A 17,293-nucleotide genomic window follows, 5' to 3' on the forward strand; every position below is an offset into this window, starting at 1 on the left:
ACAGGACACAACACTATGAGGGAGAGAAGGCACTGCTTAGCAAAGTTCCATGAGGGACAGAGGTGTTACCTGGCCGCCTGTCACTGCCGAACTCTTTTTGGAGCAGTTACTGATCCCTTGTAAACTTTTCCCAATAAACCATACGTCTCCCAAGTGGTCTCCAGGCACTTTATTTGGCCTCTCCACAACCTACCCCACTGCCCTGGCAAAACTGGTCTGTGGACAAGATACTGACTTTTGGTAAGGGTGTAGAGTTCTGTGAGTTTTTTGGTTTTCTAAGAACCAATGTTATTAAGGTATAATCAACATGCAGTACACTGCATATTTTACATGCAGTAAAATGTGATCAGATTGACGTGTCTACAGTGGGTAAAACCATCATCATAATTAAGATAATAAACATATCCATAACCCTCAAAAGTTTCCTCCTACCACATTCTGATTTTTCCCTCCTGGTATTTCCTACAGTCAGGAGACCAATGATCCTTCTTGTCAATATGGATCAGTTTGTGTTTTCTAGAATTTTTGTAAATGGGGTGATGGAATATGTACTGCTTTTTGTTTCACTTCTTTTGCTCAGCCTGATTTTTCAATATTCTATTTCCATCTTGTGTATTATCAATTATTAATTCCTTTTTATTGCTCAATTAATTCCTTTTTATAGCATTCCAGTGTGTGGATTTACCACGATTTATTTGTCCACTCACCTGTTGATAGACATTTGGATTTGGGCTATTACAAATAAAGTTGCTATGAACATTGAAGTCCAAGTCTTTTCTTGAATGCATGCTCTCTAGTTGTTCCACATGTTAATGAGCACCTGCCATGGTCCATTTTTTAAATTTCAGCAATTCTAGTTTGGTTTTTATTTGCACTTTCTTGATGATTATTTACATTGAGCATCTTTTCATGTGCTTATTTGCCATCCATATAGCCTCCTTGCTGATGTATCCATTTATTTTGACCATATTTATTGGCATTGGTGTTTTAAATTGAGTTTAAAGCTACTCACATATTCTCTATGCAAATCACTTATCAGATATAATGTTGTATTTGCAAATATTTTCTCCCAGGTAGTGGCTTGTCTTTCCATTCTCTTAACAATGTCTTTTTTAAAAATATATTTTTAGTTGTTAATGGACCTTTATTTTTTTCATTTATATGTGGTGCTGAGAATTGAACCCAGTGCCTCACACACGCTAGGCAAGCACTCTACCACTGAGCTTCAACCTCAGCCCTTAACAATGTCTTTTGATGCACAGAAGTTTTTAATTTTCATGAAGTCAAATTTATGATTTTTTTTTCTTTTTTGGATTGTGCTTTGGTGTTGTAGTTAAGAAAACACTATGCCACCTGTTTTAGTCAGTTTTTTCAGTGCTGCAACCAAAAGATCTGACAAGAACAATTAGAAGAGGGATAGTTTATTTGGGGGCTCGTGTTTTCAGAGGTCTCAATCCACAGATGGCCAACTCCATTCCTCAGGGCCCAAGATGAAGCAGCATATCATGGCAGAAGTGTGGTAGAGGAAAGCAACTCAGGACACGTCCACCAAGAAGCAGAGAAAGCACCACTCAATTAGGACAAAATCTATACCTCAAGGAATGCCCTCCAGTGACCCACCTCCTCTAGCCATCCCCTATCTATGCAGTTACCTACCACTCAGTTAATCCTCCTCAGCGGATCAATGCACTGATTAGGTTAAGGCTTTCATAACCCAATCATTTCATCTCTAAACTTTCTTGCATTGTCTCACACACCAGCTTCTGGGGGCCACCTCACCTACAAACCATAATATAACCCAAACTTAACAAATATTTTATTTTATGCTTTCTTCTAAAACGTTTTCTACTTACAGGTTATACATTTACTATCCATGTGGAGTTTGTTTTTTTTTTAATATGGTGCAAGATATGAACCAAAGTTCTTTTTTTTTTTTCCTTTTTTCTTTTTTTTTTTTTTTTTCCAAGTGATAGCTAATTTTCAGCACATTGAAAAGATTATCCTTTCTCGAATAAACTGTCTTGGCACCTTTGTCAAAAATCAGTTTCCAAAATATATTTGGTTCTATTTCTAACTCTTTATTCTGTTCCATTGACCTATTTATTTATATTGACACCAACACCACACTGTACTGACTTTATCGTAGCATTAAAATCCACTTTGCAATCAGATGATATTAGTGTAAATTATGTTCTTTTTCAACACCGTTTTGATTTGTTGATTCTTTGCATTTCTATGTGAATTTTAGAAACAGCCTATCAATTTGCTATGCAAAAAAGTCTCACACTCTGACTGAAACATTGATGAATCTATGGATTAATTTGGGTAATAACATTTTAACAGCATTGACTCTCCCAACCCATGAACATGGTATATCTCTCCATTTATTTAGATTTTTAATTTTTCTCAGCAATAATTTGCAGATGTCTTGCATATATTTTGTCAAATTTATCCTTAAATGTCTATATATCATATTCTTGATGTCATTGTTAATAGTATTATTTCTATAATTTCAATATCCACTGACCATTGTGAAATATGAAAATATGATTGATTTATTTTGATAATTCTATTGTACAAATTTGTTAAACTCATGTTTTATCTTTGTCGCTTTTTGTAGATTCCACAGGATTTTCCTACATAGACCATCATGTCTTCTGTGAAAAAAAAAAAGGTCATTTAATTTTTTCCTGTCCAAACTGAACAGCATATATTTATTTACTTTCTGCCTTATTTCAATGGTAGTGCACCAGTATATTGTGAATAGAAGAAGGAAGAGCCAGCAACCTAACCTTGCTCTTGATCATAGAAAAAAGCAAACACCTTTAGGTAGGATGTTGATTCAAACTGAGAAATTTCTTTTATTCCTAGTTTGTGAAGTGTCAAAAATGGATGTAGGATTTTTTATGGTTGATTAAGATCACCATTTTTTGCTATTTTATTGGTTAATGTGATACATTACATTGAATGACTTTTAAGTACTAAAACAACCTTGCATTCCTAGAATAAACTCTACTTGTTCACAATGTATCATTGATTTTATATATTTTTAAATTTGATTTACTAAACTTTTGTTAAGATTTCTTTTTATCTGTTTATAGGGATACTGGTGTATGGTTTTATTATTTGTACATCTTTGGTTTTGGTATCTACATGAAGCTAGCTTTGTAGAGTGAGTTGAAAAGTTTTTGTTCTTTTTCAACTTTATGGAAGAGTTTATGTAGAATTGATATGTTTCTTGAATATTTAGTAGAATCAACCAATGAAACCATCTGGGCCTGGGAAGGATTTTGACTACAAATTCAAATTTCTCTAATACATATAGGACTATTTGGTTTATCTATTTCTTCTTGAAAGAATTTATGTCTTTCAAGGAATTTTTCCATTTTGTCCAACTTATTGAATTTATTGACATAGAATTATTCCTTTATTAGACTTTTGATATTTGTAAACTCTAGATGAATGTTACCTCTCATTCTAGATTTTGGCAATTTGTGTGTTCACCCTTTTCCTTATCTTTTTGACTAGAGGTTTATCAATTTTATTGATCTCTTCAAAGAACCAGCTTTTTGTTTCATTGATATTCTCCATTGCTTTTCTATTTTATTAATTTGTACCCTAATCTTTATTATTCCCTTTATTAAGCTTAGTTTGAATTTAACTTGGTTTTCGTTTTCTTTTTTTCTTAAGGTAGAAGCTAGGTCATTAATTTCAGACTTTCTAGTTTTCTGATACAGGAACTTAAGCTATGGATTTCCATCTAGATATTGCTCTAGTGAATTACCACAAATGTTAACAGACCATATTTTCATTTTTATTCTTTGCAAAATAGTTTCTAATTCCCCTCTTTATTTATTTGTTAATTCATGCATTCTTTAGAAGTGTCGTTTGATTTCCAAGCACTTGGGGATTTTAAAGATAATTTTCTATTAATGATTTCTAATTTGATTCTATTATAGTCATGCAGCATATTTTGTATGACTTGAGTAGCTTCAAATTTGTTGAGGCAGGCCTTATCACCCAAAATGTGGTCTAATTTGGTAAATGCTCCATACACACTTGAAAATTGTTGTTGGATGTAGTGTTCTTTATAGTTCTTGATAGAATGTTCTAAATACATTTTTATGTCAATCAAATCAACTTTGTTGCTAGTGTTAGTTAAGCCTCTATACCCTTACTGGTTTTCTGTCTACTCTATCACTTACTGAAAGAGGACAATTTAAATTTCCTGCCATGTTGGATTCATCTATTTCTCTTTGTTTTTTTGTTTTGATTTGTTTTGTTTTGCTTCAAGTATTTTGTAGCTCGTTATTAGGTGTACTAACATTTACACTTTTCAATTTGGATAAATTGAACCCTTTTATCATCAAATGTTCTTTCATCCCTGATAACATTATTTGTTCTGACATCTGTTTGGCCTGATATTAATACATCATTCCAGATTTCCTTTCATTTAATATATCTTTTCTAATACTTTTAACATATTCATGTTTTTATATTTAACATGCATTTTTTCCTAGTATGTAGTATGTATTTAGGTCTGGCTTTTCTATTCAATCTGAAAATCTCTACCTTTTGTGTGTGTGGGTTCAGTATAGTTAATTCTTATTCTTTTTCTTTTTTCTTTTTTTTGGGGGTATATTATACATAACAGTGCAGTTGATTTTTACATATTCATACACACACAATAAAAAAGTATAACTGGTCAACTTCAACTTTGTTCCCCATCAGAGATGATTGCACTTAATTTACATTATTTACATTTAATATAATTATTGATATAGTTAGGTTTAAATTCATCATTATTCTGTTTTCAATTTGTGTTATTGCTTCTTTGACCTTTCTCCTCTTTTCTACCAACATTTAATCAAATATTATATAATTTTATATTGTTTCCCTTATTAGTACAGCTCTTTCTTTTGTTATTTTAATAATTTCTTTGAGGTTTATTATACATCTTTGTATCCATCAGTTTTGTTGTATTACAATAAAATAGCTGAGGCATGTGAACTTTATAAAGAAAAAGAGGAAAGCATGTGAGGGAATAGTTACTGATGTGAGGAACGGTGCTGTTTTGGATAGAGCAGGGGTGGTGAGTGAAGTCCACTGAAAGCACTGAAACAGAAACCTGGAGAAGAGAAGATGTGTAGTAAGAGCATTTCCATGAGTGCCGCTGTCTGGCTGGGCACAAGATCACGAGCCACTCAAACAGGAACAAACTTTATTTGAAAGAACCGCCAATAACACGTCCGCCCGGGAAGCTTCCCGATCCACCCACGCGGCGTTCTGCTGGTTCCTTCCCGGAACTCTAGCGCAAGCGCCTCCCCGGAATTCCCTCCTACTGCACTTTCCCAACCAATGGGAACTCTCCAGGAGTCCCGCAGCAGGAGTCCGGTATCCATATGAATGTACTTTTTAACATAATCGTATCATCTCAATGGCTAGCTGGCATCACCTTTCAATCAAAAATGCCATGCATCATATTAATTGGCTGTGGCTCCCAGCATCTCCCCCTTTCTGTTTAATTAAGCAACAAGTAATGTGGCTAGGGACCGTGCCTGTTAGATTTGTCCAATTCAACATATGGTTCTTACCCGTCATTGGAAAACTGACCTTTAGGCGTCAGCCTCCTGTCTTAGGTTGATACCATTGCAATTGGATCATACCCGTCACTGACTACCGATCCAGCATATAGCCATACTTGTGGATAGGCCTATGCACCAGTGGGGGGGTGAGGTTCTTTGCCTCACCTCTGTTGGCCCCCAGATTTGGCCTTGGTGCCAGTGGGGGGGTGAGGTTCTTTGCCTCACCTCTGTTGGCCCCCAAAATTAGACCATCACTAGTAGAAGGGAGGAGGATACAGAAATGCCACAACACCAAATCAATCGACGACTCCTAGGGAAAATTGCATCACTGGTGACACATCAGCAAAGATACGCCAGCATTACCATAATTTGTTGTATCAACAGATAGATCACAGTGCATACAAGTGATACATAGTCCAGGCAAGTTTTGTAAGCAGTTCAAAGTGGAGGAATCTATCAATATGTCCATTTCCTCCCAAGATCATTGATGTATCAGTTTATACAGTTTGTTGTGATAATTATCGAAGAAGTTGTAGTTTGGTTTCATCTTTGTCTTCACCGGCACTGGGATGAAAAATAAGAATTCTGACAATGATGTTAAAGAGAGAAAGAAAAAAAAAAAAATGTAACATTTTAACAGGTACTAAGAAAACATTTTTTTTTTTTTTTTAGAACAATTTACATTATCTTGAACAGAATTATTAAATATAATGAAAAGGAAAGATGAAAATAAACAAACAGATTTGTTAACCTGCTTATTTGTACACATATTAAAATAATTTTTAACAGCTGTTTACCCAATTTAAATTAAACCATTAAAATTACGTGAATAATAAAAAGTACTTGGATCCATTTTTTTTTTTTTTTTTTTTTTTGAGCACTCCTCATATATGATCTATGGACATACGCACATATAGACACATAACACAAAACAGAAGTGTGCACATATAACATACAACACATAAGACAATAGTAAAGGCCTTGTAGTTTCACCTAGGTGAAATCTCCATTGCAATGTTAAAAACTCCACAGTTAAAAAATAAAACTGATCAGAAAAACATCAACCTAGGTCTGTATGAGCTCAAAAATAAAATAGAACCTATGATATGGAAAAATGCAATAATAAAATAGATATTGAAAAAAGCATCCTGGTTAATCAGTCGCAGATGTAAGAATGGCCAAGCTGGAGTTCTGGATATCAGCTGTTATGGATTTGAGTCAAATTATCTTCTTTTTGATCTGTAGAAATCGTTTTAGTTAGTCTTTCTGGAATCCAAATCGGCTGCTGTTCTCCCTGTGGAAACACGCAAACAGAGCCCCGACTCCAGACAATTACTGGGTCAGGACCTTTCCATTGTCCTGTTAGAATATCTTTCCAAAGAACTTTAGGCTTATGCACATTTTTTGGATACATATGCCTTTCCGCAGCACTAAGTCCTGATGAATCCAAATTTAAAAAGTTTAGAGTAAAGAGGGTTATTTTAAGTTTATCTTTGGGGGATATATACCCCTTTCCAATTCCCTCCTTTTGTTTTAATAAGTACATTTTAATAGTTTGATGAGCTCTTTCAACTATGCCTTGTCCCTGTGGATTGTATGGAATTCCTGTTATGTGAGTAATGCCAAATGATGAGCAGAATTGTTTAAAAGAGGTAGAAGCATAACCGGGACCGTTATCTGTTTTTAACTGTTTTGGAACGCCCACAGTGGCAAAATTTTGTAAGCAATGAGCTATAACATCTTTAGTTTTTTCTCCGGCATGAAGGGAGCCCATCAAAAATCCAGAAGAAGTATCAACTGTAACATGCAAATATTTTAATTTTCCAAATTCTGGCAAGTGTGTGACGTCCATCTGCCAAATATGGTTAGGTATCAGTCCTCTAGGATTGACTCCAAGATTAACTTGTGGTAAAAATGTCACACAATTTTGACATTGTTTTATTATATGTCTGGCTTGTTCTTTAGTTATTTTAAAACGTTTTTGTAAAGTATTAGCATTGACATGAAACCTTTTATGAAAATTTATAGCTTCTTCTATTGTGGAGAAAATATGTATGTCATGTGTAGATTTATCTGCTAATTCATTGCCCAAACTAAGGGCTCCAGGCAATCCTGTATGTGCCCTGATATGTCCTATAAAGAATGGATCTTTTCTGTCCCAGATTAGACTTTGTATAGTGGAAAACAAAGAGAAAACAGTAGAAGAAGGGGAAATCCTACCTGCATCTTCAAGGGATACTATAGCATTAACTACATATTGACTATCAGAAAATAAATTAAATACGGAATCTTTAAACATCATAAAAGCTTGTAATACTGCATTAAGCTCTACCTTTTGAGCTGATTGTTTGGGTACTAAAAATGTAAAAGTTTGATCAGGGGTAACTACTGCTGCTGTACCATTATTTGACCCATCAGTGAATATATTTGGAGCATTCATGATAGGGGTCTTTCTTGTCATTTTTGGAAAAACTACAGGATGCTTAGACCAAAAAGACAACAAAGGATTAGATGGCAAGTGATTATCAAATGAAACATTAGATTTACACATGATTATTGCCCAAGTATTTAACTCATTGGCTAACTCATCAATTTGATCCATAGTATATGGAGTAATAATTTTATTGGGAGAAATCCCAAACACTCCCTTTGCTGCTTTTATTCCTTTGAGTATTAATTGTCCTACAGCCTCAGGATATCTAGTAAGAATAGTATTAGGAGAATAAGATAAATGTATCCACAATAATGGACCTTCTTGCCAAAATACTCCTGTAGGAATATTTTTTGTTGGTAGTACAATAAATAATAAAGGCAAACTTATATCAATTCTATCCAAGTGCATATTTTCCATATATGTTTCAATGATTTTTAATGCCTTTCTTGCTTCAGGCGTTAGCATGCGGGGTGAATTTGGATCTGATGGACCTTTTAGGATATCAAATAAAGGTCCTAGCTCTCCTGTTGGTATGCCTAGATAAGGCCTTATCCAATTTATGTCTCCCAATAACTTTTGAAAGTCATTAAGTGATTTGAGTTGATCTACTCGTATTTGAATTTTTGGTGGACGGACCATGGTTGAGGATAACAGGACTCCTAGATAATTAATTGGAAGATTTAATTGTACTTTATCTATTGCTATCTCTAGATTATAATTTTTTAATAAGTTTGTAAGTGTGGCATAACATTCCAGCAATATGTTTTTATCTTTATGTGCCAATAATACATCATCCATATAGTGAAATATTTGTAGTTCAGGATTTTGATTTCTAAGTGGTTGGATTGCTTTGTTAACATAAATTTGACACATAGTTGGACTATTAGCCATCCCCTGAGGGAGTACTTTCCATTCATATCTCTGATCAGGACCTTCATGATTTAGTGCAGGGATAGTAAATGCAAAATGTGGACTATCCTCAGGATGAATAGGAATTGAAAAAAAACAATCTTTAATATCTATAGCTAAAACATACCAGGTTTTTGGTAAAGCAGACAATTGGGGAATCCCTGATTGAGCAGGTCCCATAATAACCATCTCATTATTAATGGCTCTTAAATCTTGTAATAATCTCCATTTACCAGATTTCTTTTTAATAACAAAAATGGGAGTATTATGGGGAGATATGGAAGGTTGTATATGTCCTTTCGCTAATTGTTGTTTAACCAGATCATGGGCTACTTGTATCTTTTCTTTAGTCAGGGGCCACTGAGGAACCCACACTGGTCTTTCTGATTTCCAAGTAATTTTTATTGTCTCAGTGGCCCTTTCTGAAAATCCAACCCATGTCTGTCTGTTCCTTGATCTATTTGAATTGGTGCTGCTATATTTTGTCCTTGTTTTCCTAATCTTTTTTCTTTTTTAAAACCTTGTTTAGCCCTAGTAGTGGGCGCATTAGGATTGATGTTATTTGTTAACGTTAAACCTAATTGATCTAGGACATCTCGTCCCCATAAATTTATAGGAAGATGATCCAATACATATGGCTGTATAGTTCCCTCACATCCTTCAGGATCCTTCCAATCTAATACCATTGCACTTCTATGGGGATTAGTAGCCACTCCTAGGCCTCGAAGCGTTTGAGTGGCTTGTTGTAATGGCCAGTGTTTTGGCCATTCCTGACTAGATATGATGCTAAGGTCTGCACCTGTGTCCAGTAGCCCATTAAAGTCGTATCCTTGAATATTTAGTTTTAGCATGGGGCGAGAATCTAAATTTAAAGACAGCATAGCCCAATCTACACCTGTGGAGCCCAATCCCCTGGTACCTCTTTCTACAGTACGACTAGAAAATTTATCATGTAGGCTGGGTATTATTAGTAACTGTGCTATTCTATCCCCTGGTGAGATAACTGATATGCCTCTTGGAGAACTAGCTATAATTTTTATTTCACCTTCATAATCGGGATCAATTACCCCGGGACTTATCATAAGTCCTTTTAGTGTGGAAGAACTGCGTCCCAATAATAAGCCTACCGTTCCTTGGGGAAGAGGTCCTTTTACTCCTGTGGGAATGATTTGAATTCCCATCTCTGGAGTTAGTACTGCTCTTGCGGAGGCGCAGATGTCCAGCCCTGCGCTCCCTCTAGTTTGTCTGATGAGGGATTTAATGGATAATGTGTCCTGGGCACTACCTTGATGGTGCTGCTGGGTTCCTCCATTGCCCCGTATATTTGTGGTTTTGGGCCCCGGAGCATTGGGCCCTCCAGTCCGTTTTTTGGCAATGGAGCCTGATGCCTTTCTCCACGATATCGTGGGTAAACACTTGATCCTTGTCCGTTTTTTGATAACGGAGTGCCCTCTATGGTGGTTTGAGAACGGCATTCATTAGCCCAATGTCTCCCTCTACGGCATCGTGGGCAAATACCTGGTATTCTATTCCTTTGATACCTAGCTTTGTTAAACCCTCCTCCTATGGGGCAATTCCTTTTAAAATGTCCTGTCTGATCACAATTGTAGCATGTTTTTGGCCTGGCATCTAAAGCCTGTTGTACTGCTGCTAAGACTTGTCCTTGTTCATTAATGTCTCTACATAATTTAATATATGTGTTTAAATCTTCATGTTTCCATGGTCTAATGACCTCTCTGCAGCAACGATTTGCTTGGTCATAAGCCAGTTGTTTTATAAATGGCATTGCTTGTTCTACATCTCCAAATATCCTAGAAGCTGTCTGAATAAGCCTATCTACAAATTCAGCGTAAGGTTCGTTAGTTCCTTGTATTACCTTAGATAACTGTCCTTGTAAATCTCCATGCCCCTGTAAAGTTTTCCATGCCCTAACTGCATCTGCAGCAATTTGTGCGTATACACCAGGATCATATTCAATTTGTTGCCGTTGACCCTCATAAGGTCCCTTTCCTAACAACATCTCCAGATTTCTTTGAGGGTAACCGGCTGCTGTATTTCGCCTAGCTGTCTCCATGCAGAATTCCTCATTGGCAACCTTCCATAACAAATATTGTCCTCCATTTAGCACAGATCGACACATGTTAGCCCAATCTGCTGGTGTCATGTCTAAGTTGGTAATAGATTCAACCATGCTTATGGTGAAGGGTGCTTGCGGGCCATAGGTTGTTACAGCCTCTTTTAATTGCTTTACTGTTTTGAAATCTAGAGCGCGATGAATTCGTTGCCCTCCTGCCTGCTCAAGTACAGGGCATGCTAGTCTTTGGGATCTTGCCTTAGGATTTTGTGCATTAACTACAGGAATTGAGGGCCGCTCAGCTCTTACGCCCTCTGGTGATAGAACGGAGTTAGTAGCAGCCTCCTGTTGTAACTCCCCAACTGATGGTCGTTTTTCCTCTAAGCTTTCTTTCTTCAAATTTTCCTCTGTCTGACTAGCTGGAGAGACCTTCTCTTTTGCTTGACCTGACATGTTTTCTACCACAGTTTGGACCTCTAACAATTTACTTAACAGTTTTTCGGTTTGTTTTTTACTAGTTTCTAATCTACTATAAAGGTAACGCAACCCAGTAAGGTAGCATAAAACAAAGCCGAAACAGAATGAAACAAAAACGGAGCAAAGAATAGTTGTATCAATTTTCTCTTTCTCCGGGCCAAACAACTTCAAGCCTTGAGCCAACCATTTTTCCCAGTTTGCCTGAGAAAATTCTAGGGATAGGCAGCTTGAAACAAAAACAAAATAAATCAAAAGAAGAACACATTGTTTTTTGAAATGGTCACCCATTCTGTCGCCTTCCCTCAGGGGCGAGCAATTTTACTCACCTCCAAGCTTCAGGCGCTCCCCGTACAGGGCCACCAGTTGCCGCTGTCTGGCTGGGCACAAGATCACGAGCCACTCAAACAGGAACAAACTTTATTTGAAAGAACCGCCAATAACACGTCCGCCCGGGAAGCTTCCCGATCCACCCACGCGGCGTTCTGCTGGTTCCTTCCCGGAACTCTAGCGCAAGCGCCTCCCCGGAATTCCCTCCTACTGCACTTTCCCAACCAATGGGAACTCTCCAGGAGTCCCGCAGCAGGAGTCCGGTATCCATATGAATGTACTTTTTAACATAATCGTATCATCTCAATGGCTAGCTGGCATCACCTTTCAATCAAAAATGCCATGCATCATATTAATTGGCTGTGGCTCCCAGCACATGAGGGAGAACTTTCCTACAAAGGTCCTGGGAGGAGCTTGCTTGGATTGCTTAAGGCAGAGCAAGGAGGCATGTGCCTGGAGCCAGGCCTGAAAGGAGAAAGCAGATGATGAGTGCTGAAACTGTAGGTCATAGGCCATGGTGATGGTGTGGTCATTAGTAAAGCCATCCTGAGGATGTTGTCCTACCAAAACAAGAATGTAAGATTTGGCAGCCATTATGAAGTCAAACAACAAGTGCTGGCGAGGATGTGGGGAAAAGAGTACTCTTGTACATTGCTGGTGGGACTGCAAATTGGTGCGGCCAATTTGGAAAGAAGTATGGAGATTCCTGGGAAAGCTGGGAATGGAACCACCATTTGACCTAGCTATTGCCCTTCTCGGACTATTCCCTGAAGACCTTAAAAGAGTGTACTACAGGGATACTGCCACATCATGTTCATAGCAGCACAATTCACAATAGCTAGACTGTGGAACCAACCCAGATGCCCTTCAATAGATGAATGGATTAAAAAAATGTGGCATTTATACACCATGGAGTATTACCCAGCACTAAAAAATGACAAAATCATGGAATTTGCAGGGAAATGGATGGCACTAGAGAAGATTATGCTTAGTGAAGCTAGTCAATCCCTAAAAAACAAATACCAAATGTCTTCTTTGATATAATGAGAGCAACTAAGAACAGAGCAGGGAGGAAGAGCAGGAAGAAAAGATTAATATTAAACAGAGACATGAGGTGGGAGGGAAAGTGAGAGAATAGGGAAATTGCATGGAAATGGAGGGAGACCCTCATTGCTATACAAAATTACATATAAGAGGTTGTGAGGGGAATGGGAAAATAAACAAGGAGAGAAATGAATTACAGTAGATGGGGTAGAGAGAGAAGACAGGAGGGGAGGGGAGGGGGGATAGTAGAGGATAGGAAAGGTAGAAGAATACAACAGTTACTAATAGGGCATTGTGTAATTGTGGATGTGTAACCAATGTGATTCTGCAATCTGTATTTGGGGTAAAAATGGAAGTTCATAACCCACTTGAATCTAATGTATGAAATATGATATGTCAAGAGCTTTGTAATGTTTTGAACAACCAATAAAAAAAAAAGAATAAAAAAAATTTTTAAAAAAGATTTATTCCTTGTACTAATGCAACACAGCCTTCAGGAGATTGCATGAATATTGCTGGCAGCTCTTAGCCAAGATCACTGTGATATCAGCAGAAAGCAGAGCAGAAGAATATGAAAATCTTCTAGTTTGGTCAGAAAAGTGCAACTAAAACTGGGGCAAAGGAAGGTGTGGCTGTTAAGGAGAGTACAGCCACCAAAGAGATGCTAAGTACTTTACCTAGACACAATAGGAAAGATGGCTTGAGGGCACCTCAGGAATTAGCAAGCTCACACCCATCTCAGTCTCAAGGGTATAAAAGTGAAAATTCCTTTGATAAGACACAAGGGGGCACCCTGCTTGCACAGGGGTGCCTAGGATGTTGTTTCATTGTACTCAGCCACCCAGGCACTCAGGCTACTACAGCCATGGTCCCAGGAGGCTTGACTACTTCTCAAGATGGTGGCAGATCTAGATGTTGACCACATGGTGCTGGTTCATCAGGAATGCAAGATGTTGGAGTCAGGGGGTCATGGAAGCTTCCACCAAGATTTCAAAGGAATACCTGTGAGGCCAGACAAAGTGTAGCAACATCAGAGTCCCTACAAGCTGTCCTTGAAAGAGTGATGTGTGAAGCTCTAAAGGTGAAGCCAGAGCTGGAACCAAGAGCCCAGAGTTAAGATTCCAGTAATGTAGACTGCAGAAGAAAGGTACAGAAATCAAACAGAGACAAACCAGGAGAGAGGCCATGTAGGCTGCAACCAGTAAGACCAAAGGGGCAGAGCTACACAAGTCCTTTGGAAAGACTTCAAAATGCCATATATCCCAGATGCTGGCTATTGAGCTGTAGGACTTGCTTGCCCAGCTGTATTTTGATCTTGCTTTGATCTCATCCCTTCATTCTATGCCTCTCTCTTTTGGAATGAAAATATTTATTCTGTGTAATTATACATTGGATGTATGTAGCTTGCTTTTGATCTTTACTCTCACAGCTAGTCTGTGCTTTGAGTCTCAGATGAGATTTTGGACTTGGACTTTTGGGCAATACTAAACTGTTTAAACTAGGGGATTCTTGGAAATGGATTAAATGAATTTTACATTGTGAGATAGACACAAGATTTGGGGGACCAGGGGCAGAATGTTATAGTTTAGACGTGAAGTGTCTCCAAAAGTTCATGTGTGAGACAACAAAAGAATGTTCAAAGGTGAAATGATTAGATTGTGAGTACTATAACCGAACAATACATTAATGTGATATGCATTAATTGGGTGGCAACTTGTGACTAGAGGAGGTAGGTCACTGGGGGTGTGCCTTTCAGGTATAGATTTTGCCCCTGGTTAACAGAGCGCTCTCTCTGCTTCCTGATTGCCATGTGCTGAACTGCTTTTCTCCACGACACAATTTTGCTATAATGTTCTGCCTCGCATCAGACCCACAGTTATGTACTCCATGGATTGAACCGAAACTCTGAGTCAAAATAAACTAAGTTTTCTTTTTAGGGTTTTTGGTCATAGCAATGCAAAGCTGATGCAAAACAGGTAGTAAGCTCAATGATGTGAATTCTGGGCTGGGGATGTGGCTCAAGCGGTAGCGTGCTCACCTGGCATGCACGCGGCCCAGGTTCGATCCTCAGCACCACATACAAACCAAGATGTTGTATCCGCCGAAAACTGAAAATAAATAAATAAATATTAAAAAAAAAAATGATGTGAATTCTGGTTGAACAATTCATATCTATAAATTGAATACCTAAATCTTTAGCCATGGTGGACTGCAACTGCTAATAGTCCTTCTACAGAAATATTAAAAAGAAGCCAAGAATTACACAAAAAGTAATTTTGTTTTATAGCATCCACAGCTCCTGGTGCAGTGAAATTATTTCATTCTGCCATCACTCTGCCCTTAGCCATCCTGACTCATTCGTTGCATCAGTGATCGCACCGAATTAACATAAATTCAAGACAAAAATCTCTCCATATCATCTAAGGAATATGGAATCATTTATTTTTGTTATGCAACTATTCCCTTATTATTCACTTTTACTAAAGTACACAATGCTCATTTAAAATGATAGTGGTTCTACTTATAGGAGAAACACTGAGACGAGATTCAACACAATGCTTCACAACTCATACTAAGGAGGCTGTGCTGCCTACATTTGATCATCAGCTCTTACATTTATTAGTTTTATAATTTTTTGTTTGTGCCTCAGTTTCCTATTAGTAAAATGGGAATAATAACAGCACTGCATAGGACCACAGAGGGAATAAAATTAATGAATTCACATAAAGTGTTTATCATCATGTCCAGGGTATTCAACATCCTCAATAAATGTTAACCATTGTTATTAGCTCTTATTTTAAATAAAAATTGACTTGCATGTAATTTGAATTTAAATATTGAATATCATATTAGATGACTTGATAGTGATTGAGGAAATTTTTAGAGAGCTAAAAAAGCATGTTACATATCATTGAGATCCAAGAAAATTTCAAGTCTAAAGTAGAGAAACAAGTTGTTGGTTCTGGTTGTGACTGTGCCACCAACCAGCTGTGTGACTCGCTCAGGTCCCCCCTGCTTTTATGTGTTCTACTAGGGACTTTGCTCACATTCTCTGAAGCCCTTTCTGGTCTTTTATCCATCTGCAGGTCCTTGTATCCAATTTATTTGTTATTGCTTCTGTCAGCTAAGGAGTACTATTTACACAAATATGAACATACTGCAAATATAAGTGATTTAACACATTTCCTCATGTGAACACTTTAATGAGACTTCCACTAAATAAGGCTGAGAAAAGTCCCAGCACTTTCCTAGGACTTCATAATACTGTGGTAGAGGGATATAGCCTTTCATGGAATTGAAAGGCGGGATTCCTAGTATTATGACTCTTTATGATATCTCATAAATAGCCTTTTAGGAAAAAACAAAATTAGTGGCACATCATTTAAATAAGACTTTAAATACTGACTTTCTATATAAGATTATCTGAACTTTTAAAAAACTTGTTTCATCTGAGATGAATAAAATGAAAACTCATGGAAAATGACAAAATTTTGGTGTTTTATATACTGATTTATTTTAAAGCATAATATATATGTACAATATATATCACAAAGTACCTGATAAAAAATAGTTTGAAATACAATTTTAAGCTCCAAATAAAGTCTCTACTTAGGATAAATACACATCTTATTAACCATAAAAGTATAGTTTTAAAGGCAGATTTCAGACCACTTAAGTCATACAATGGCTAATGCTTAAGGACTTTAAAAATGTATATTTATAAAAATTTGAGGAAATGCATCAAAATGTTTGGAAAATATGTAAACATTTACCATATAATGCATTATACCTAGAAATGCTTAAATCTGATAATTTATAATATTACCTTACAAAATTATTATTATAAAGTATTCATTATACATTCTGGTATAAACTCTGGTCAAAGTCTGCGACTCTTATTCAAATACAGCCTTCACTAGGCCTATATAATTTATATTACATTACAGATACATACATACATACATACATAGTACTTTTTCCCCGTGTGTAATGTCTCTTCATAAAAATATATTTGGGCTAAGAACAATCAGAGCATAGCAAAATGTTGCTTTAATTGTTTAATTAAATGTTGTGTATCCACATGATCAGGAAATGCTGCTTCAGACTTCTGAGCAGCAATATAACTTCTCTGTAGATCTCCAATCTGTAAAAAATGCCATAAGAAGAGCAGTATGAGACCAGAAAAAAAACTAAATATGGAAGGGGGGGGGAAGACATCCTGTCTGCATGCTGTAGAAACTCAAAGGGTCCTTAATAGCAAATTACTCACATATGCCACTTAAATTTTAGAACTCTCTCACCTGGATTATAATTCCATTTTGAGAAATTTGAGAAAGATAAAATAACAAATTATATAAATAATTTATGCTCCATTACAGCTATCTAGTTATGAATTCAGAAACCATTGTTCCTTTCCCTGTCATTGATAGTACTATAAACATA

At 36.8% G+C, this 17,293-nt stretch overlaps 1 protein-coding gene across 2 annotated transcripts in view; it reads right to left on the minus strand.

Annotated features, from left to right (window-relative positions):
- Positions 1-16,339: 16,339 nt before the first annotated feature.
- Ttc8 (tetratricopeptide repeat domain 8) overlaps positions 16,340-17,293 on the minus strand; it is a 47,594-nt gene continuing 46,640 nt past the window's right edge. For both annotated transcript variants that reach the window (XM_076848037.1, XM_076848036.1), the window contains one exon: positions 16,340-16,994. In XM_076848037.1, the coding sequence (XP_076704152.1) occupies positions 16,878-16,994 (117 nt within the window). In that variant the 3' untranslated portion in view covers positions 16,340-16,877. The remainder of the gene's footprint in view (positions 16,995-17,293) is intronic.

This window comes from Callospermophilus lateralis, chromosome 3, assembly GCF_048772815.1.
Source record: "Callospermophilus lateralis isolate mCalLat2 chromosome 3, mCalLat2.hap1, whole genome shotgun sequence".
Lineage (NCBI taxonomy): Eukaryota > Metazoa > Chordata > Mammalia > Rodentia > Sciuridae > Callospermophilus > Callospermophilus lateralis.